Raw genomic sequence first — 21,294 nt, 5'->3', positions numbered from 1 at the left:
TCTTCTGAATCCACAGAGCCCATGCTTGGCTCCTTCCTTGTCCCAGAATAGCATCTTTAGAAGACAAAGATATATAATGTGGTGACAATGTACTCATGAATTTGTGTCCAAAATAAACTATCCTCAGCATCATTTTCATTGATTGGTTTCCTTTTTTTATTTTTATATTTTCATTTTTACAAGATAGGGTTTCTCTTTGTAGTCCTGGCTGTCCTGGAACTCACTCTGTAGATCAGGCTGGCCTGAAATTCAGAAATCTGCCGGTCTTTGCCTACCAAGTACTGGGATTAAAGGCATGTGCCAAAACTGCCCAGATGTTGTTCACTTTTTATTTCCACATTCATTGACTACTTCATCCTTCAGAGCCATCCCTGCAGCCGCCTCCCATGTACACTGAGCTCGCAGCATCCCATCAGTCTGACAAATAATCTTCCTATGTAATTTCTCTCCCCATGCCACATTTAAAACTAGAGACAAGGCAGGAGACATAACTATATATTGGGGGCATATTCTTGAACATAAGTCCAGTCAAGCAATCAAAATGACCTGAGCAGGCTGTCTCATGAATTAGATCTCCTGGAGCTGCATTTATTGAATGGACAATGATGCAGAGCAGGTATGGCTCAGGAATTCCCCATTGTAGAATAATCCAACATCCTGCAGCAGTGGATATCAAATTCCTGAGTTACAAGCATGACCTTTGATGTATGGGTTCTTCTTAGCAGGAGTTAAGAGACTGGGGTGGCTGGATCAGTGCTAAATAGCACATGCTGCTCTTCCAGAGAACCTCAGCACAGTTGGCAGTATCCACTTGAGATGGCTCAGAACTTCTGATTTCTCCATGTTCAGGGGGAACCTAACAGCTCTGACCTCACAATCCTGCATTCAGTGCAGGTCTACCAACCCACCTCCCCACACATGAACATAATTTGAAAGAATGTAAAAATAAAAGCATACATTAGAAATTCCAATTTCAGTCTATATTGGGAGTTAGAACTCATCTGAAATAGCTCCAGGAATTTTGGGCCTCTTCCTATCCTTCAAGGTCAGCACTGGCACCTGAAATTTGCTTTTGTTCTTCCCCTGGCCTTCCTGGAGGGGGTGTAAGCCATGTACAGGTTTAATGACTGCTTCTTTCTGAATTGTTGGCGTTTATGGGGGATTGCAACAGATGATCAGTGAAGAAAGGTAAAACCTTCCTGTTCACTGGATAATGTCACTAAGAAACATTTAGTGTCACTTCTGTTTTCTAGATCCCCACACATCATCTGACAATGTAAGCTGTCCCATATCTGTCTGTTTCTCAGCACTGCTCCTGTGCCTCTCAAGGCTTACCTTCTTAAGTGATGGCCTATGTCTCCTTCTATGTAGCCCCATTTTCTGTGTTTCTTCTTGTTCACACATCTGGATCTGCCATCCATCTGTCTTCTGGTTCCTTCATCCAGGCCAGATTCTGCTCTTTATTTCTACAGTTAAACTCAACTCTACAGGTCTCCCCTCAAAATGGTGACATGAAGTGGCCTCACTTTCAGCCATCACAGATTCTGCACCTTCTCCCCTGCATCCTGGTTCATTATCTCATCAATCTAGATTCTTCTTACATTTCTCTGTTTCCCTATTTCTCAGGCCTCTCTAAGCTCTCAAACTGCTGTGGACAGTTAGGCTTTTGGAGTCCTTTCTGTAACACACGTGCACATGTACACAGGTGGATATAGATAGATGTATTTATTTTGTGTCGTGTAATGTATGACTGAGAGTTGATATTAGTGATTGAAGTTGAGAAAATGGACCTGTGTTTGCTTCATCCAAGTTGCCAAAGAAAGCAGAATTATCTTGCAAGCTGCTTCCATTACAACTGCTGGATCTGCAGCAAAGTGGTGGTGCCCTTCTTTAATTCCAGCAATGGGGAGCAAGAGGCAGGTGGATGTTTGAGTTTGAGGCCTCCCTGGTCTATAGAACAAATTCTAGAATAATCAGGACTACATTGAAAGACCCTCTCACAATAAATACAGAAATAAATAAATCCAACAAAACAAAATAAACATAAAACCCACTGCTATATATGGTTATTTAATATGTATTTCATCGATTATGAACTTAAGATTATATATGATTTGCTGTGTTTCTGACACAGCACACATAAAACAAAAGAAGAAAGTTATAGGCACCCAGAAATGTCTCTCATATCTAAAGGAGGACAGGAAACACATGGAACAAAATGAGAGACCACAAAACCCTGAGAAAAAAACATACAAGGAGAAGGGAGAAGATAGTTGCAAATCAAACCACACTTCATCTGAGCCATTCCCAATGCTCATTACAGTTTCTCCCTCCCCCTCCCCCTCCCCCTCCCTCTCCCCCTTCCTCCCCTCCCTCCTTTCCTCCCTCCAACCCCCTCCCTAAACATAAGTCTCAGAGACTATATTAGGTATAGCAAAAGAGTCAGGCTCTCTGCTGAGGGATAAGGGACACTGCATGTTCTCCTAGGCCTCCCATCCCTCAACTGCTCACATATGCAGCCTTCTGCATAAATGACCTGACTTATAGAAAAGCATTGGTCGAAGATAACCTCCAATCATCAGGGAGCCTGCCTACTTACTTTCAACTGAGCCTGGCCAATTGGCAGTCATTGAGTATCTGCTTTTTCCAGGAGTGACTTCATTACCTACATCTGCAGGTAGTAGGGACCCAGATTCTGCAGTCTTTAGGATTCTCATCTTTAGAGCTCTAATGACACAAACCCCATCTTTCCCAAAAGAATGCTACATCATTACCTAGCTGGATGTCCAGGAAGCCACCGGTGGGCCCTGATACTCCTCATTGGGTGTCTCTGCTCCAGCTCTCACTGTGAGACACAGAGCTACACAGCAATAAATATTTCCCTTGCTCATCATTCACACAAGGGCCAAGATGTGGTGTAACAACTCACACGGTACTGAAATGTGTTCGGGACTATTTTGTGATTGTGTTTTGCATCCACCAAAGACCAATTAGAGAGAAGTCACTTATGAAACTGGAAAAAGGAGCTCAGTGATGGGCAGGCACTTTCTGGAAAGCTCTTGTTATCATACATTTCCCAATTGACTGCTTCCTCCCACACCCATAATTCTAGCTTTACTGAGGCTATAAATTATTTCGTGAGTTCAGCCGAGCCAGAGCCAACATGAAGACAGCCACAGTCTTGTTTCTGGAGGCTTTGATTGCTGTGGGGATGAACACTACCTATGCAGTGTCTTCTCCCAAAATTAAGTGTGTTAAGGGCATCCAAGCTGGAAAGAGAGGGGACTCTAGAAGATCACTAGGACCTGGGGATGTACTATTACAGGGAAAGCCATGTGACAACTGCTTGGATCAGACTCACTCCCTTTGGCTTATATAGAGTGATCATTCTGCATTCCTTAGCTTTCTTAAAGACGGAGGATGATGGGGGAGTAGTTTGAGAGAAACTTGCACAGAGATTAGGGCAGCTCCCCTAGTTTGGAGATGTGTCTTCCATTTCAGACCTCTGGGCACACTTGCTCAGAGATGAACGATGGGTCTGGTGTAAAGAGAGGTGTGGCTGTCATTAGAGATTTTATGGCATCTTCTGAGGTGTAAAGACTGGCTGTGATGGTGGAAAGCTCTTTCTACTGAGATTTCATAGGCTGTGGAGTGGAGAACACTCTCCAGGGGCAGGAATCAACAGCTTGGCTTTAGAACATGACTGGAGCTGGTGAAGCTGAGGGAAAAGCCCTGAGTTGTAAAAGGACAATATAGAGTAAGCTCTCCAGCAGGTAATGTGATTTCAGATCTCTAGCACCGATTCTCCACCTTGTTTCATGTATGTTTTCAGGCTGCATAAACATCATTGTATATTTCAGAATTTGAAAAACCTGGAGCTTGTCCCAAGCATTCCCCAGAAAGTGTTGGAATTTGTGTTGATCAATGCTCAGGAGATAGATCGTGCCCTGGCAAAATGAAGTGCTGTAGCAATAGCTGTGGTCATGTCTGCAAACCTCCTGTCTTTTAAGTGAGTATAGTCCTGTGTTTTACTTTTCCATTGTTGTAATAGGACACCATGACCAAGGTAACTTAGAGAAGAAAGTTTTGGAGGGACTTATAGATTCAGAGAGTAAGTTCATGTCCCTGGTGTTTGGGAACAATGTAGCAGGCAGGTATGCCTGGGACTGGAACATTGCCTGCAGGCTTACATTTTGAAAAGCAATCCTGAGGCAGAGAATGAGCTAACTCAGAAGGATATGGGCCTCTGAAACCTCCCAGCCTGTCCCCTGAGATACAATTCCTCCAACAAACCCATACCTCCCAACATATATTTCCAAAGTTCCAAAACCTGTGAACCTATTATTCAAATATATAAGGCTACAAGAGCCATTATCATCCATATAACAACATCCTGTCATGGTATGTCCAAGGGACTGAGTAAGTTTCCAGAGGACTTTCCTTGGACAGCCCCATGGTCTTTGTCCACTGGCTGCACACAACAGTCTGGATGTGTGCAACAGAAAGGAACTGGAAGAAGAAGGAAGAAAGACACCAGGTTACATGATCTGTGTCTTCTACACTGCAAAGACAGTTCCACCATGACTAAAGTGACACAAGCCACCACGACTTAGACCCACATGGTCATAGACTGGGACATCTTACCCTTCTCCACCCCAGCCAAAAAGGGTTGACTCTCTCAGGAAAACAAGTGTTCCTGGGAGGGAGAAGACAATGAGGTTAATGGGAACACTCATTTACTGAACACCTTCAAGTCAGGCAGGCATGTGTTACAATGGCGATACAAAGGCCAGTGTAACTAGACTGTAGAAATGTATGTCAGCGTGAGCTTTGCACCAGTTTCTAGTAAGTTCTAACCATGGTTACTAGCTTTGTCAGGGAAGATGTCAGAGTGGAGATCAATAATTAGAACACTCAAAGCCCCCCAGACAAGGGAGTCAGGTTCAGACAATGGGGATACTGTGAGCCCAGGTTGGGAGTTTGGGGATTTATTTTTCCAGTTAAATGTGGTATCTGGGTTGGAGATTCTAAAGCAAGCCCACATCCAATCAACATTGAGCTGCCAAGCAGAGAGTAAGGGCTGAACAACTAGAGGTTTCTTAGCAAAGGAAATGGCATAATCAAATCTGTATTGTAGATGGTTGACAGCCATATGGAAGATGGATTCAATCTTCATAAACATGAATGATGGCCAGCCCCAGAAGATTTCTTCTGAATCCACAGAGCCTGTGCTTGGCTACTTCCTAGCCCTAGAATTCCATTCTTGGACAAGGAAGATCTATATTGTGGTGACAATGTCCTAATATGTCTGTGTCCAAAATAAACTACCCTTAGCATTCTTCTTGTTGTACAGTTCTTATTTTCCCATCGCATTGGCTCTTCTGATCAGCAGCGCCATCCCTGCAGCCTCCCATGAACACTGAGCCTCAGGATCCCAGCAGTCCCAGGACAAGGTCCTCCAAGTTAATTCCTCTCCCCCTACCTTGCTCATATGTAGAAACAAGGCAGAGGACATAAGAATGTTTTCTGGGGCCATTCTTGAACATAAGTCTAGTCAACCAACAAAATGAACTGATTATGGCTCCTAGAGCAGACCTGCTAGAACTGCATTTATTTAATGGATGATAATACAGGACAAGCAGGAAGGGTTCAGGAACTCCCCATTGTAAGGCAATACAACATCCTGCTGCAGTGGATATCAAACTCCTGAGGCACAAGCATGACCTCTGGGTATGGGTTCTTCTTAGCAGGAGTTAGGAGGCTGGAGAGCTGGGTCAGTGGTAATAGCACACACTGCTCTTCCAGAGAACCTCAGCACAGTTCCAAGAGTCCACATGAGAAGTCTCAGAACTTACTATTACTCCAGATCCAGGTGGGATTTAACACCTTTGGTCTCCTCGGCCTCCGGCATCCAGTGCAGGTATTCCAACACACCTCACTACACATGAACATGATTTAAAATAGTGTTAAAACTTTGAGAGTGGTACATTTAAAAATCTGACTTCCGTCTATATTGGAAGATAGAACTCATCTGAAATGCTACCAGGGATTTTGGGTCCATTCCTATCCTACAAGAGCAGTATTGAGATCTGTGAGGTGGTTTTCTTCATCCCCTGGCTTTACTGGATGGGGTGCAAGTCATGTCCAGGCTTGACTGCTGCTTCTCTCTTAATTGTTGGGGTTCATGGAGGAGGATGCAGAGGATCAGTGATGAAAAGGCAAACCCTCTGCTCAGAGAATCTCACCAGGAAATGTTTAGCATCTGTTATGTTTCCTTGATCCCTCCACTTCATCTGCAAGCATAAGGTGTCCCATGTCTGTCTCTATCACAGCACTGTTCCTGTGCCTCTAATGGCTGACCTTGTTTGTGATGATCTGTCACCTTCTGTGTAGCCTCATTGTCTGTCTTTCTTCTTGCTTACCCATCTGGACCTGCCATCCATCTGTCCTCCAGTTCCTTCATCCAGGAGTGGTTCTGCTCTTTGCTTCTGCAGTTAAGCTCAACAACTCTACAGCTTTGCTTTCAAGATGATGACATGAAGTAACCTCACTTGCAGCCATCACAGTTTCTCCAGCTTCTCCCCTAAACCCTGGATCATTATATCATCAATCTAGAGTCTTCTTACATTTCTCTGTTTCTCTGCTTCTCAGGACTCTGAAACTTCTTGAATGCTTCTATGGCCTGTTAGTCTTTTACATCACTTTTTGTAGCACACACACACACACACACACGCACATACACACACACAGACAACACAGATAGAGAGACACATTTACAGTTTGTTATGTAGTATGTGATCCAAGAGTTAGCAGTAATAATTAGGGTTGAAATAGAAAAACCTGTGTTTTCTTGGCCAAAGTTGCCAAAGAAAGCAAAACTGTCTGACAAGTTGCTTCCTTACAACTGCTGTGTCTTAAGCTAATTGGTAATTGTGCACCCCTTTATTCCCAGAGCTAGTGAGGCACAGGCAGGCGGATATCTAAGGCTGAGGCCAGCCTGGTCTACAGAGCCAGTTCCTGGAAATCCAGGGCTATAGAGAGAAACCCTGTCATAACAAACAAAAAACAAACAACAAAAGCAAAAAAAAAAAAAACCCAAAAAACAAAAAACAAGCAAGCAAACAAACAACAATAAAAACCCCATAACACTGCTGTTGTGAGTTTATGGTTATTCCAAAATCATGGCATTAAAAACAAATAGAAGGGGTTTTGTTTTGTTTGCCTATGTTTTGACATGACATCCACACAACAGAAGGGGAAAGTCACAGACACCCAGGAATGTCTCCTCGACATGAAGGAAGGACTGGACACACATGGAACAAAGCATGTAACCAAACAAACCCCTCAACCTCTGAGAAGGAACCACACAAAGAGAAGACATTCCAAAGTCAGCCCCATGGTGCGTAGGGAATTCCCACAGCTCTTGGACTGTCCAACTACAGCTCTGTCTCTGAGTCTATAGTCTGGAGAGCAAAGTAGGCAAGCTCTCTGCTGGGGACAAGAGATTCTGCATGTTCTCCTATGGCTCTCATCCCTCCACTTCTCACATATGTAGCCTTCTGTATGAAGACTTGACTTACAGAAAAGCACTGGTCAAAGAACCAGCCATCATACTGGAACCTGACTCTTTATTTTCAACCGACCCTAATCAGTTTGCAGTCTCTGAGTATCCATCTCTTCCTGGAGTGACTTCATTATCTATTCTGCACATAAGAGGGGCCCAGATTCCACAGTGTTTAGGTATCATCTATAAAGCCCCAAAGGATACAATCACCATCTCTCTCTTTATGTAACTGGATGTCCAGGAAGCTTCAGGTACGCCCTGACACTCCTCACTGAGAGTCTCTGCTTCAGCTCATATTCTGAGATGCTGGTATACACAGAACTAAATACTTCCTTGTATGAATATGAGATCATCACTCATCCAAGAGCCAAGCAGTGATGTAAAGAGGGACACAATGCTAAACTGTGTTCCTGAATTTTTCCTGGTTATTATTTGAACCAACTTAGGAACAATACTCTAATTGTAACTAGAGACAAGTCAGATATGAAATATAAAAAGAGCCAAGTTCTCAGCATACACCCTGGAAAGCTCTTTTTTCTATATTTCCTGATTGACTGCCTCCTCCCACACCCATGCTTCTACATTTACTGAGGGTATAAATTGCCTTGTGAGTTCAACCCAGTCAGAGCCAACATGAAGACAGCCACAGTCTTTGTTCTGGTAGCTTTGATTTTCATGACAATGACTACTGCCTGGGCTCTGTCTAACCCCAAAGGTAAGTGTTAAAGGGATCCAAGCTGAAAACAGAGGGTTCAAAACCCACTAGGACCTGGGGATGAGCTAACACAGGGGGGGAGCCATGTACACACTGAATAAAATTCACTCCTTTTGGGCTATAATAGTGACTGCTCTACATTTCTTGGAGAAAGAGAGAGAGAGACACAGACATAGACAGAAACAGACAGACAGACAGACAGACAGACGGACAGGCAGACAGAGGAAAATGTATCTGACAGAAGCTGGCACAGAGATCAGGGCACCTGCCCTAATTTGGAGATGTGTCTTGCATTTGAGACTTGTGAAAGCACATGCTGAGTGATCGACCATGGGTCTGCGGTGATGAGAGATGTGTGACTGTCACTAGAGATTTTATGGAATCTTCTAAGGTGTAAAGAAGGTGCTGTGATGAGGGAAGTTTCTTTCTATTGAGACTGCATAGGTTGTGGAGGGGGAGAACACTCTCCCAAGGGCAGGAATCAATAGCTGGGCTTAAGTGTGGGACAGGAGCTGGTGAAGCTGAGGGAAGAGCCCTGTGGTGCAGAGGAGGATACAGAGTAAAGCCAGTTTCCTGCAGGTGATGAGCCTTCAGATATCCAGCATCAATTCTCAACCTTGCCTTTCTATGTCAGGCTCTATAAACACCATTGTATGTTTCAAAATTAGAAAAACCTGGCGCTTGTCCTAAGCCGCCCCCACACAGTTTTGGAACTTGTGATGAACGATGCACAGGAGATGGATCATGCTCTGGCAAAATGAAGTGTTGCAGCAATGGCTGTGGTCATATCTGCAAACCTCCTGTCTTTTAAGTGAGTATAGTCCTACTTCTTACTTTTATATTGTTGTGATAAGGCACAATGTCCTAGGAAACTTATAAAAGAAAATTTATTGGGGGTTTACAATTTCAGAGAGTGAGTCCATGACTTTCATGGTGGAAAGCAGGGCAGCAGACAGGTATGCACGGGACTGGAGCATTGATGGCAGGCTTACATCTTGAGAAGCAATTCTGAGGAAGAGAGTGAGATAACTGGGAAGGATATGAGTCCTGAAACCTCCCAGCCTGTCCCCTGAGATACAATTCCTCCAACAAACCCATACCTCCCAACATATTTCCCCAAAGTTCCAAAAGCTGTGAACTGATTATTCAAATATATAAGACTACAAGGGCCATTATCATCCATACAACAACATCCTGTCATGGTATGTCCAAGGGACTGAGTCAGTTTCCAGGGGACTTTCCTTGGACAGCCCCATGGTCTTTGTCTATTGGCTGCACACAACAGTCTGGATGTGTGCAAGAGAAAGGGACTGGAAGAAGAAGGAAGAAAGACACCAGGTTACATGATCTGTGTCTTCTACACTGCAAAGACAGTTCCACCATGACTAAAGTGACACAAGCCACCACAACTTAGACCCACATGGTCATAGACTGGGACATCTCACTCTTCTCCACCCCAGCCAAAAGGGTTGACTCTCTCGGGAAAACAAGTGTTCCTGGGAGGGAGAAGACAGTGAGGTTAATGGGAACACACATTTACTGAACACCTTCAAGTCAGGCAGGCATGTGTTACAATGGAGATTCAAAGGTCAATATAACTAGACTGTGGAAACAGTCTATGTGTCAGCGTGAACTCTGCACAAGTTTCTAGTAAGTTCTAACAGTGGTGACTAGCTTTGCCTGGGAAGAATTCAGAGTGGAGTTCAACTAGGAGAAGCTGAAGTTAGGACACACAAAGCCTAGCAGACAAGGGAGGCAGGATCAGACGGTGGGAGAAATGTGGCCCTCCTTGAACATTTGGAGCATGATTAAAACAGAAAGCTCCGGTGTCTAGGTGGGAGACTCTATAAGAAGCCTACATCCAATCAGCAATGAGCTAACCAGCAGAGAGTGAGGAACTGTCATGATCAAATCTATATTGTAGATGTCTTACAGCCATGTGGAAGATGGATCTTTATAAGCAGGACTGATGGCCAACCCCAGAAGGTTTTTTTGAACCTACAGACCCCATGCTTGGCTCCTCCTTAGACCTAGAATTTCATCCTTGGAAGAGGAAGATCTATGCTGTGGTGACAGCTTCCTAACGTGTTTGTGTCTAAAATAAACTATCCTTAGCATCCTTCCTGTTGAAGAGTTCTTATTTGTGTATCATATTGACTATTTTATTCATGAGAGCCATCCCTGCAGCCTCCGGAGTGTCCATGAACACGGACAAAGCCCTTAGAATCTCAGCACATTGCAGACAAGGTCCTCCCAAGTAATTCTTCTTCCCCTGCCATGTATGTATTTACAGACAAGACAGAGGACACACGAATATATTCTGGGGGCAGAAGTAGGTCTCATCAAGCAATCGGAATGAACTGAGCATGTTTCACAGAGCAGGCCTGCTGGAGCTACATTTATTTACTAGGTTATGACACAGGAGCAACAGGAAGGGCTCGGTAACTCGATATTCTGAGGTAATACAACATCCTGAAGGATTAGATAGCTAATTCAGGAGTACAGCCATGACCTTTGGGGTATGGGTTCTTTTTAGCTTGAGCTAAGAGGCTGGGGAACTAGACCCGTGCGCTCATTTGAGCATAAAGTAAGAGCCTGGAGGGTTGAATCAGTGGTTAATACTTCACGCTGCTCTTGCAGATGGCCTGAGTTCAGTTCTTAGCATCCATATCGGATGGCTTAGAACTTCCCTTCACCCCAGCTCCAGGAGGATCTGACACACCTGTAACCTCCTGAGTCACCTGCCCTCATGTGCACCTTTTACCACCCCAACACAAGACATCTCATTTAAAATAATTTTTCAAACTTTTAAGAAGCATGAATTAGAAACCCCAGTTCCTGTGTGCGTTGGGAATTAGAACTTAACTAAAATATCTTTAGGAATTTGGGGCCAGTTTCACCAGCTCAGCATTGGTGTCTGGGGTGCTTAGGCCTTCCCCTGACCTTACTGCATGGCATGTAAGTCCTGGCCAGGTTTGATTGTCTGCTTCTCTCAGCGTTGTTTAGGGTTTATGGAGGATTGGTATAAAGGATCAGTGATTTAAAAAAACAAAACAAAAAAAAAGCAACCCTGTTTTTCCGGGGGAGAATCTCACCAGGAAACTTTTAGTGTCTGCTATCTTTCCTAGATCCCTCAACATTGCTGAAGTTTGGTGTCGTCTGTCTGACTCCATCAGAAAACTTCTCCTCTGCCTCACATGTCTTGCCTTATAACTTAATGGCCTATGTCTCCTTCTATATAGTTCCTCCTAGAATATTTGTTCTACATCTTGTTCTCTCTGATTCACTAGGCCCATTTCCTCCAGAAGCCTTGCTAAATGTCAGTTCTGCTGAACAAAGAATTCTCACCCGAGGAATACCGAATGGCAGAGAAGCACCTGAAAAAATGTTCAACATCCTTAATCATCAGGGAAATGCAAATCAAAACAACCCTGAGATTCCACCTCACACCAGTCAGAATGGCTAAGATGAAAATTTCAGGTGACAGCAGATGCTGGCGAGGATGCGGAGAAAGAGGAACGCTCCTCCATTGTTGGTGGGATTGCAAGCTTGTACAACCACTCTGGAAATCAGTCTGGCGGTTCCTCAGAAAATTGGACATAGTACTACCGGAGGATCCAGCAATACCTCTCCTGGACATATATCCAGAAGATGTCCCAACCGGTAAGAAGGACACATGCTCCACTATGTTCATAGCAGCCTTATTTATAATAGCCAGAAGCTGGAAAGAACCCAGATGCCCCTCAACAGAGGAATGGATACAGAAAATGTGGTACATTTACACAATGGAGTACTACTCAGCTATTAAAAAGAATGAATTTATGAAATTCCTAGGCAAATGGATGGACCTGGAGGGCATCATCCTGAGTGAGGTAACCCAATCACAAAGGAACTCTCACAATATGTACTCACTGATAAGTGGATATTAGCCCAGAAACCTAGGATACCCAAGATATAAGATACAATTTGCTAAACACATTAAACTCAAGAGAACGAAGACCAAAGTGTGGACACTTTGCCCCTTCTTAGAATAGGGAACAAAACACCCATGGAAGGAGTTACAGAGACAAAATTTGGAAGTGTGACGAAAGGATGGACCATCTAGTGATTGCCATATCCAGAGATCCATCCCATGATCAGCTTCCAAACGCTGACACCATTGCATACACTAGCAAGATTTTGCTGAAAGGACCCAGATATAGCTGTCTCTTGTGAGACTATGCCAGGGCCTAGCAAACACAGAAGTGGATGCTCACAGTCAGCTATGGAATGGATCACAGGGCCCCCAATGGAGGAGCTAGAGAAAGCACCCAAGGAGCTAAAGGGAACTGCAACCCTATAGGTGGAACAACAATATGAACTAACCAGTACCCCCGGAGCTCTTGTCTCTAGCTGCATATGTATCAAAAGATGGCCTAATAGGCCATCACTTGAAAGAGAGGTCCATTGGACTTGCAAACTTTATATGCCCCAGTACAGGGGAACGCCAGGGCCAAAAAGGGGGGAGTGGGTGGGTAGGGGAGTGGGGGGGGGTATGGGGGACTTTTGGTATAGCATTGGAAATGTAAATGAGCTAAATACCTAATAAAAAAATGAAAAAAAAAGTCAGTTCTGACAAGTGCCTTGTAGTTTCATCCTTTCTGAGTTCATATTTTCTCCTGAGGGCTCATCTCCTGTGTGTCTTCATATGATTTTGTATGGAATCAGGTGGGACATCCCACCCAACACAATAGGATATCCCATCATAGGAAGGGCTATTGTCATCTGAGCTCATCTAATCTCAACTTGTCAACCACATATAGTCCAGTCAGTGACTCTGTTTCTCAGCCTCTCTGAACCTCTTTCTGTTTGGGTTCAACCAGACAAACAAGCTGGATATACATTAAGAAAGCTTAGAGTTGGTTCCTGTGTCTGCTGGGCAGCCAGCCAGCAGGCCAGGTCAGAATCCCCAGGCAAGAACACCTTCACCAGGGCAGCCATGCCTCCACTCCTCAAGCATCACCCCTGACTCAGTCTCCCCACCCTAGCTTGTCTAAGCTGGTTTTTCTTAAAGTCATTGATTTTGAACTCAAAATGACAGCAACATCTAGTTAAGCATTTGAATGCTAGCAGGGCAGTGGCAGCGCACACCTTTAATCCCAGCACTTGGAAGGGAGAGGCAGGCAGAATTCTGAGTTCGAGGCCAGCTGGTCTACAGAGTGAGTTCCAGGGAAGCCAGGACTACACAGAGAAACCCTGTCTCAAAAAACAAATAAATAAACATTTGAATGGTAGACTGTAACATAACTGAGTTGATACACAAAGCTGAATACCACAGTGCCCTTGACTGAGTGTATCCCTTCTTCAATAGCCCTCACCCTTGGGTGCTATATTAACTAAACTTCAGTGTTGGGGGATGGGGACGTGGAAAATGGAAGAAGTTCTTAGAGATGGTAGACCAGCCTCCCTCTATCATACGCCTCTCTAGTAATATTCCATCACTCTGACACCATACAGGACTGGTTCTGTTGGTTTCTTCCAGCAGCAATTTTCCTGAGACAATGTGGGTCAAGAGAGAGCAGAGTATAATCTAAAAGCCTTCCTTCAGTCTAGTGTCTCTCTGTAGTCTGAATCCCCTTCTGCAGTAAGTCAAACATCTACTCCCTTGCGAACACAATACACCAGAGTTTCTCCTCAAGGGTCTTACCATCTTTTTGTTCACTGCAAAAGGTTTCAGAGATACCCAAAGAAGCTAAGGGTCACCTCATGGATCAAAGAAAGACAAGACCATCAATCGGGTTTTCAGGCAGACCTCAAAGTGCTCAAAACTAGCTTCCAAGAATGAAAAGAGCAGTTCCATGGTGGCCGGAGAGTTTTTCTCTATTATAAATCCCCTCCTATGGGGGATGTGCTCACTGCTTGGCTTGTTTGTAACAAGCTTACTGGGCCCAGCACATGGGAGGCTCAAGGATCACAAGTGTGGCTATGTAGCAAACTTTCATTCCCCAAAATAAAAAATATCTGGGCCATGGTGCTGTTGGAATTTCCAACCCCAATAAGCACATATAAAAATACACAGTCCAGTTATTATAATCATAAGCCAAATGCCTAGATTGGACAGATATAACACTATACTGACTTATTCCCCAGCTATAAGACCCCTTTCTACTTGCAGTTTCTCCTGGCCACGTGTTTCTGGTCCATCATGGCTTCCTCCTCCTCTTCTACAGTCCTCTCTCCTTCCCCTCTTGGCCTCTCCTCCTCACCACCTGACCCCACTCTCAAACCTTCCATCCCACCCCTCCCCTCCACTGCCCAATCATAGGTTCTAGACTGTATTGACCAGTTAAATGGGGAGAAGGTTAACATGAGATCACCTGAGTACATTATGACTGCTCATTGGGGCAATCCCTCTTGGGGGAGCAGAATTAACATCAGAATTCAAACAGCATCAGGACAACCCACAACACTATGTTGGCCCATGCCATTAGTACCAGCACATGGGAGGCAGTGGCAGACAGGTCTCTGTGAGTTCAAAGCCAGCCTGGTCTTCAGAGTGAGTTCTAGGTCAGGTAAGACCACACAGAGAACCTCTGTCTAAAAAACAAAACAAGCAAACAAAAACCCGAAATAAATATACATAAATAAATAAACAAATGAATACACGAATATAGTAAACAAATAATTAGTTTGTAAGTGAGCTAAACAAACAGTGCTGTTTTACTGTGTTCTCTTTTTCCTGCTATTTCCTTTTCCATTGCTAGTTTTCAGAAATAGTTGTTGGAACTTTAATTTTCTCATAACTTAACCTTGCAGGCAGGTCTGTGTAGACCCAACGTCCCTTTGCCCCAGTGGACTAAGGAAAGAATGGGTAGCATTCAGTTTGCTCATTCTTTCCTCCTGCTATTAGGAGTTACCATCCCACACTGGTGAGTCTATCCCCATCCTTATCCTAACATGCATACCTTGAGCATCTCTAAGGATGGTCCAAGAACAAGGCCAAGCTCATGTCATCCAACAAGGCCTCTAGGTGCATCTGCTTACTGCCAAGCAATCTGTGGCTTGTGCCTATCAATTTCTTTCCAGATGCTCCCAAACATGCAAGGCTCTCTGAGGACCACAATGACACTCATTCTCATCAAGAGATGAGAATTGTTCTGTTTGTCAGTGTGTTCTGGGAAGGAAGGGCTTAAGAGAGACACTAGTACTGTCTCCAAGAGAGTTCTGGAACCCTGGGGGTGTTGGGCTATGGAACATAGCGAACTGCTTCCCGAAACTCTCTTTTGTCTGTCTCTAACCTGGGCAGGGCATGTTGTACTTTCCCCACAGCCTTGGCCAGGTCATGCAAATATAGCAGTCAGGTGGCTCTGCCAAGTACCCTGTGGGCTTGAGTGAGTTCAGTGCAACAGCGAACAGACTCACCCTAAGAAGAAAGAAAAAGATTTAAAGATGAGCAGAGCCCAGCAATGGCACCTTGCTGCAAAGGGGGAGGAGGCAGATCAGGAGGAGTCTGCACCCTGGGTTGTCCTGGCCTCCAGTGGATTAAGTCTGTAAAGCCATGGAATAAAACAACAACAACAAACCCTGAAAGTAAGTTTTCCTTCAACACCGTGAAAGATGGAAAGTTCTGGAACTCAAGCTGCTACTGAATTCTCTGCCCAGAACCCTGTAAGCCCCTGGCCAATATATACCCAGCCCAAGCATCAAGCCATGTAATTGGAAACAATGGATGCCTAGCTGGGAATTTCGATTTATTATAAATTATATACACAATCAAAATTAACTGAGTCACTTTGTAGAGAATTTACTGTCAAAACCCTGTGAATGAAGTTAGGGGAGGAAGAGTATAAGAGGCCTCTTTATATTGTCTTCAAGTAGCTCTTCTATAAATCTAAAAATTATTACAGGTAAAACTTTCCACAAACATAGCTAGGCAGGGCATACCACAGAGTACTCCTCAGTGGTAATAAAGCCAAATCCCATGAGCTATCACATGGGCTAAGTAGTTACACATGGAAGAGTTGAGTCTAGCCTCTTGCATTTTGATCTTGGGTAGCCCCATCAAGTTGAATGTATTACCTAAAGCTCAAACCTCTTAATAAGTAGGCATATGGCTTACCCACTATGAACAAGGCCCTGGATTCAAAGCACTGTGCAGGCGAGGAGAAGTCATTGTTTCTCCCTTAGGAACATGCTGTCTGTCAAGTGGAAATCCTAAGAACGTTAAATGTTATCGGGTCCATCGAAACCTAAGATCCTAACGCTGAAGATGCCCCGCACCTGGGCTGTAAGATGCTGAGAGAGCAGGCTGAACTTCAGGTAGAAGTTTCCTTTCTGCTCACAACCTTCCAAGGAACTAGAGGGTGCTACACAATCTGTTGGGAAAGAAGAGTCACCAATAGTCCCATCCGGCTTGGACCCCAGGAACTACAACAGGAGCATGACTGTCATGGTGACAACCAACAAGCTTTCTGATTGGATCTGAGAGGAGACTCATGGCTGGCACTGTAAACCTGGTCAAGAAGGCATGGCTGAGGTGTCATAAGTCCTAGTGGGTTTCTACAAAAGCATGAAGGCCAAATAATTTATCTAATAAGAACAAATCAAATTATATAGTTAAAACAACCAAAATAACAAAATCTAATACTGAAAAAGATATTTTTCTGTGGTTAAATGCAGACATTACATTTGGTAATTGAAAAGTTTGTGTGCTTGTACAGAAATTGGAAATCTGTGTCCACTGTGATGTGTCAACAGGTAATGATGCTTGCTGCCGATGGTGATGAGCTGAGTTCAATCCGTGAAATACACACAATGGAACGTGGAAACTAACTTTGCAAGCTGTTCTTGACCTCCACATACACACTGTGAGATACCCACATCCATAAACACATGGCACACAACCACCTATAACTACAGCTCTAGTGAGCCTAACACCCCATACAGGTCTTGAAAAGTGCCAACACACACGTGCACATACACATACATATACACAGAAACAAAAATCAGTCTTTTAAAATAATTTGGTTGACTGAGTCAAATGCAGCATCTCAAATTCAAGATAAAACAACCATCCCCAAGAGAGAGGGAGGGGGGAGAGGGAGGGGGAGGGGAGGGGGAGGGAGAGGGAGAGAGAGAACCTTTGTTGTAAAGAATGATTTGTTGTATATCTACTATCCATTGGAAAATGAATCTTCAGAGTTTGTGTTTCTAAGTTCCGGATATTTGCACAATGTCATCTCACAGACTATGGATGAGAACATCCTCTGGGCGGGCTCTGTTACATCACATGCCGATGAGTGTCTTAGGAGTTCTCTGTTCGCTCATCATCCTGTTTGTGAAACCTGGGAGATCCCCTACACCCATGCTCACATTTCCTAGAAGAACTTGCAGAACTCAGAAAAGCCATTGTATCCATGCCTTTTATGGCTTTTACTTTTAGCTGCAACCGGCGAGCCATAAAAATTGGCAAAGGGAAGTGCCTAGGCAAAGGGCCAGAAGGCTCAAGACACAGAGAGCCCAGTTGCCCTTGCCCTTCAGAGTCACGAGAGCAGATTTTGCTTTTCCCACTGGCAGGGTGTGGTGATGCCCATGAAGTACTGCCAGCCAGGGATGCTCACCCCGTCAGACTCCATTCTCAGCAAGCAGGGGATGTCTGCCTATCCCTTAGACTCACCTGGAAGTTTTTAAAGAACCCCAGTGCCCGTTCTCTTGAGTCACATTCATTAAACCAGACTCTCTGGATATCTCCAGCTGTGTGATATGCTCAACGAGATAAATTCACATAGTTACAAATGATAGTGTGCATTTACGATTTGCAGCAGCTGCCAGCACTGTCTGATACAGAACAATTCTACAATAAAAACAAAACAACAGCAACCAAAAAACCCTCCATAAGTATTAGGAAGACATAAATGTTCTTTTCCTTCCTTTGCCCTTGGCAACCAACCTCATTGCTGCCATTCTGAAGCACTTTCCTACTCTGGGCATTTCACATAATGGAGTCAAATAACATCTAGTCTTCTAAGTGTGGCATCTCCCAGTGTTTTCATAGTTCGCCTGTGTCTACCACATCTACCAAAACCTGACTCTTTGTAGGGGAAAAAATAACGTCCATTGTATGTTTGTGCCATATGGAGTCTGCACATTCATTGGTTGGTGGGCACTTGGGCCAATTCCCACCTTGTAAATTTTACAAAATACTCTCACCGATGTTCATGCAGCAAATTTGGTCTGAACGTGTTTTCAACTCAGCTGCTCCGTTACATCACAACTCTATGTCTTCTTTCTGAAGAGTCTCCAAAACTTTCCCATCGGCGGTGGATGAGGCTCCTAGTTTCTTCACGTTGGAATCAAATTTGTGGCTTACCTAGCTTTGGTTTTTAATTGTCTGCTTAACTGTGTAGCACATAAGTGGAGGTCAGAAGAAAACTTCAGCAGTTGGTTCTCTCCTTCTACCATGTGGAGGCTGAAGACTGAACTCAGGTGGTCAGGTTTAGTGGCAAGCATCTTTACCTATCAAAGCATCTGACCAGCCTGGTACCTGACCAGCCTGGTACCTGACCAGCCTGGTACTCAGAGCCTAAATCTAGGCAAGCACTCTACCACTGAGGAGTAGCCCTGGTCTCTTGGGGTTTTTTTGGGTTTTGGTTTTAGGGCTTTTTGTTGTTGCTGTTGTTTTACTTCTTTTTCATTCATTAATTTATTTATTCACTTTACATCCTGAATGAAGCCCCGCCCCTCCTCCCAGTCCCACTCTCACACTCCCCTTCCCCATTTCCTTTCCCTTTCTCCTCAAAAAAGAGGAGGACTCCCATGGGTACCAGCCCACCCTAGCACATCAAGTCACAGCAGGACTTAGTGCATCCTCTCCCACTGAGCCCAGCATCCCAGATCCAAAGGCAGGCAACAGAGTCAGAGGCAGCCACTGCTCCAATTGTTAAAGGACCCACACGAAGACCAAGCTGTACATCTGCTCCAAATGTGTAGGGGCCTAGGTGCAGCTCATGCAAGCTTTTTGGTTGGTGGCTCAGTCTCTGTGAGTCCCATGGCCCAGGTTAGTTTTCTCTGTAGGTCTTCTTGTGGTGCCTTTGACCCCCTCCAGCTCTCTCAGTCCTTCCCCCACTGTTCCACAAGACTCTCTGAGCTCTGTCTATTGATTGGCTGTGGGTCTCTGCATCTGCTTCCATCTGCTGCTGGGTAGAGCCTCTCGGGAGACAGTTGTGCTAGGCTCCTGTCTGCAAGCAGAGCCGAGTATTAGTAAGAGTGTCAGGGGTTGGCTCCGTCCCTTGGGGTGGCTCTCAAGTTGAGTCAGTCATTGATTGGCTGTTCCCTCAATCTCTGCTCCATCTTGATCCCTGAAAATCTTCTAAGCAGGACAAATTTGGGGTCAAAGGTTCTGTGGGTGGGTTGGTGTGGCCCTCCCTTCTCCGGAAGTCCCACCTGACTACAGGAGGTGGCCACTTCAGGATCCATATTACTTTTTATTTTGAGATAAAGTCTCACTAAATTTGCCCAGGCTGGCCTTGAACTTGGCCTCCTTCTGTCTCAAGCTCCCAGAGTGCTAGGATCATAGGCATGCAACACATACCTGGCAAAGTCAAAATCCCATGTGATTATGTGATTATTAACCATGTAAATAAATATCTTCTTTGGAGAAGCATCTTTCACACTCCTTTGCTGTTTAAAAATTGTGTCTTTTTTTTTTGTTGTTGAGTCACAGGAATTCTTTACCTATTTTGATTTCCAGTCTTTTTTGTTTTTTAGAGACTGGGTCTCTCTACATAGCCTTGGCTGTCCTGGAACTCACTATGTAGATGAGGTTATCCCGAAACTCACAAAGACCCACCTGCTTCTACCTCTCGAGTGCTGGGATTAAAGGTGTGCACCACCACACCCAGCCCAGTCCATTTTTAAATTTATGATTTGTAAAGATTTTCTCCCATTCTATGAACCACCTCTCATTTTCTTGGTCCTTTGATGCATGAAAGTCTTTAATTTTGATGGAATCCAGTTTACTTATTTATTTTTTTCTTCTATCTGCTTTTTACACCACTTTTTAAAAATGAGTATTTAATCCAAGGTCAAAGATCCATGTCTCTACGTCCTTCTGAGAGTCTTTATTTTGAGAGAGGTATTTGTCTTGTTTTGTTTCTTTTATTTTTTTTTATTGGTTATGTAGCTTGCCTGTGCACATACACAGGCTACACGCACATGGAAGTCAGAGGAACCTTCGGGAGAGCCTTGGGTTCTGGGTTGAGCTCAGTTTGTCAGAGTTGCATAGCCAACACCTTACTCATGAGCCACCCCACCGAGCCACTGAGTGAAGTTTTCACAGGATGAGCTTAGGGATCCACATTTACTCTTTCATGTGTGGAAGTCCTGGGGATTTTCCAGAACCATTTATTGAAAACACATCCCCCCACTTTGATAGATCATGGCATCCTTGTTACATATGCAGATCATGTTTAAACAATAACGTGGCTGATCGAAATGCAGACCGCATCCTTTTGCCAGCTCATTTGCATGAGTTGTATTTGCTGAAGTTTAGAGTTTAAACTGAAGCTTTTGGAAGACTTTCTCCTCCCAGTAAAAACCTGTGCTTGGTCTTGCTCAACCACTCCAAGCTTGTACTCAATTATGATTGATGTACCTGTGCAAGACACAGGCCATTCAGTAAAGGGCCTTTATTGGCCAGGCATCCAGAGCAGGTTTCTGTCAGAACTTTTAAGGCAGGGTTGGGCTCATGAAGCCAAAACCCAGTTACATAATACTGTGTATGTAATGCAAGTCAACAGGCAGATTTCAGTTCTGTTGACTTAAAACTCTGTTTTACATCGTAAAACAATAGATCTCCCAAAGCTGCAGGCTCAGCTTCATGGGAGTGTTCTGCTCAACAGGGTGCTTGCAGGAGGGAAAGCTTGCAGGGGAGGGAGTGACTAGGGTCTCTTTTGGGTTTCAGAAAAGGAACTTTTCTTTACTTTTAATTTTCCTAAGACAGTCTTGCTATGTAGACCAGGCTAGCTCTAAACTTTCA

At 44.3% G+C, this 21,294-nt stretch overlaps 2 protein-coding genes across 4 annotated transcripts; both read left to right on the top strand.

Annotated features, from left to right (window-relative positions):
• The first annotated feature begins 3,163 nt into the window (after positions 1-3,163).
• Positions 3,164-4,009, top strand: LOC110304141 (WAP four-disulfide core domain protein 18-like). Of its 3 annotated transcripts, none has more exons than XM_021175378.1 (2): positions 3,164-3,242; positions 3,858-4,009. In XM_021175378.1, exons 1-2 carry the CDS (start codon positions 3,164-3,166, stop codon positions 4,007-4,009), a joined length of 231 nt encoding a protein of 76 aa, XP_021031037.1. The 3 variants fall into 3 exon arrangements, with proteins under 3 accessions (XP_021031037.1, XP_085685377.1, XP_021031036.1); XM_085829251.1 differs by having other exon boundaries at positions 3,164-3,245; positions 3,861-4,009; XM_021175377.1 differs by having other exon boundaries at positions 3,164-3,260; positions 3,861-4,009.
• Positions 4,010-8,133: 4,124 nt separating this feature from the next.
• Positions 8,134-10,401, top strand: LOC110306242 (WAP four-disulfide core domain protein 18). Its single transcript, XM_029483013.2, has 3 exons — positions 8,134-8,279; positions 8,948-9,090; positions 10,204-10,401. The coding sequence occupies exons 1-2, from the start codon at positions 8,198-8,200 to the stop codon at positions 9,088-9,090; spliced, it is 225 nt and encodes a 74-aa protein (XP_029338873.1). The 5' UTR covers positions 8,134-8,197; the 3' UTR covers positions 10,204-10,401.
• Positions 10,402-21,294: the final 10,893 nt, after the last annotated feature.

Source organism: Mus caroli, unplaced genomic scaffold (assembly GCF_978045245.1).
Source record: "Mus caroli unplaced genomic scaffold, Mus_caroli_1 scaffold_13, whole genome shotgun sequence".
NCBI lineage: Eukaryota > Metazoa > Chordata > Mammalia > Rodentia > Muridae > Mus > Mus caroli.
This window is presented reverse-complemented; position numbering and strand designations above follow the sequence as displayed.

What these genes read in the sequence shown, in the direction of transcription:
- LOC110306242 (XM_029483013.2), top strand. Translation starts at nt 8,198, where the DNA reads ATGAAGACAGCCACAGTCTTTGTTCTGGTAGCTTTGATTTTCATGACA. An exon ending in GGCTCTGTCTAACCCCAAAG is followed by an intron (nt 8,280 to 8,947) that starts GTAAGTGTTAAA and finishes TTTCAAAATTAG; the next exon opens with AAAAACCTGGCGCTTGTCCT.
- LOC110304141 (XM_021175377.1), top strand. Translation starts at nt 3,164, where the DNA reads ATGAAGACAGCCACAGTCTTGTTTCTGGAGGCTTTGATTGCTGTGGGG. An exon ending in CAAAATTAAGTGTGTTAAGG is followed by an intron (nt 3,261 to 3,860) that starts GCATCCAAGCTG and finishes TGTATATTTCAG; the next exon opens with AATTTGAAAAACCTGGAGCT.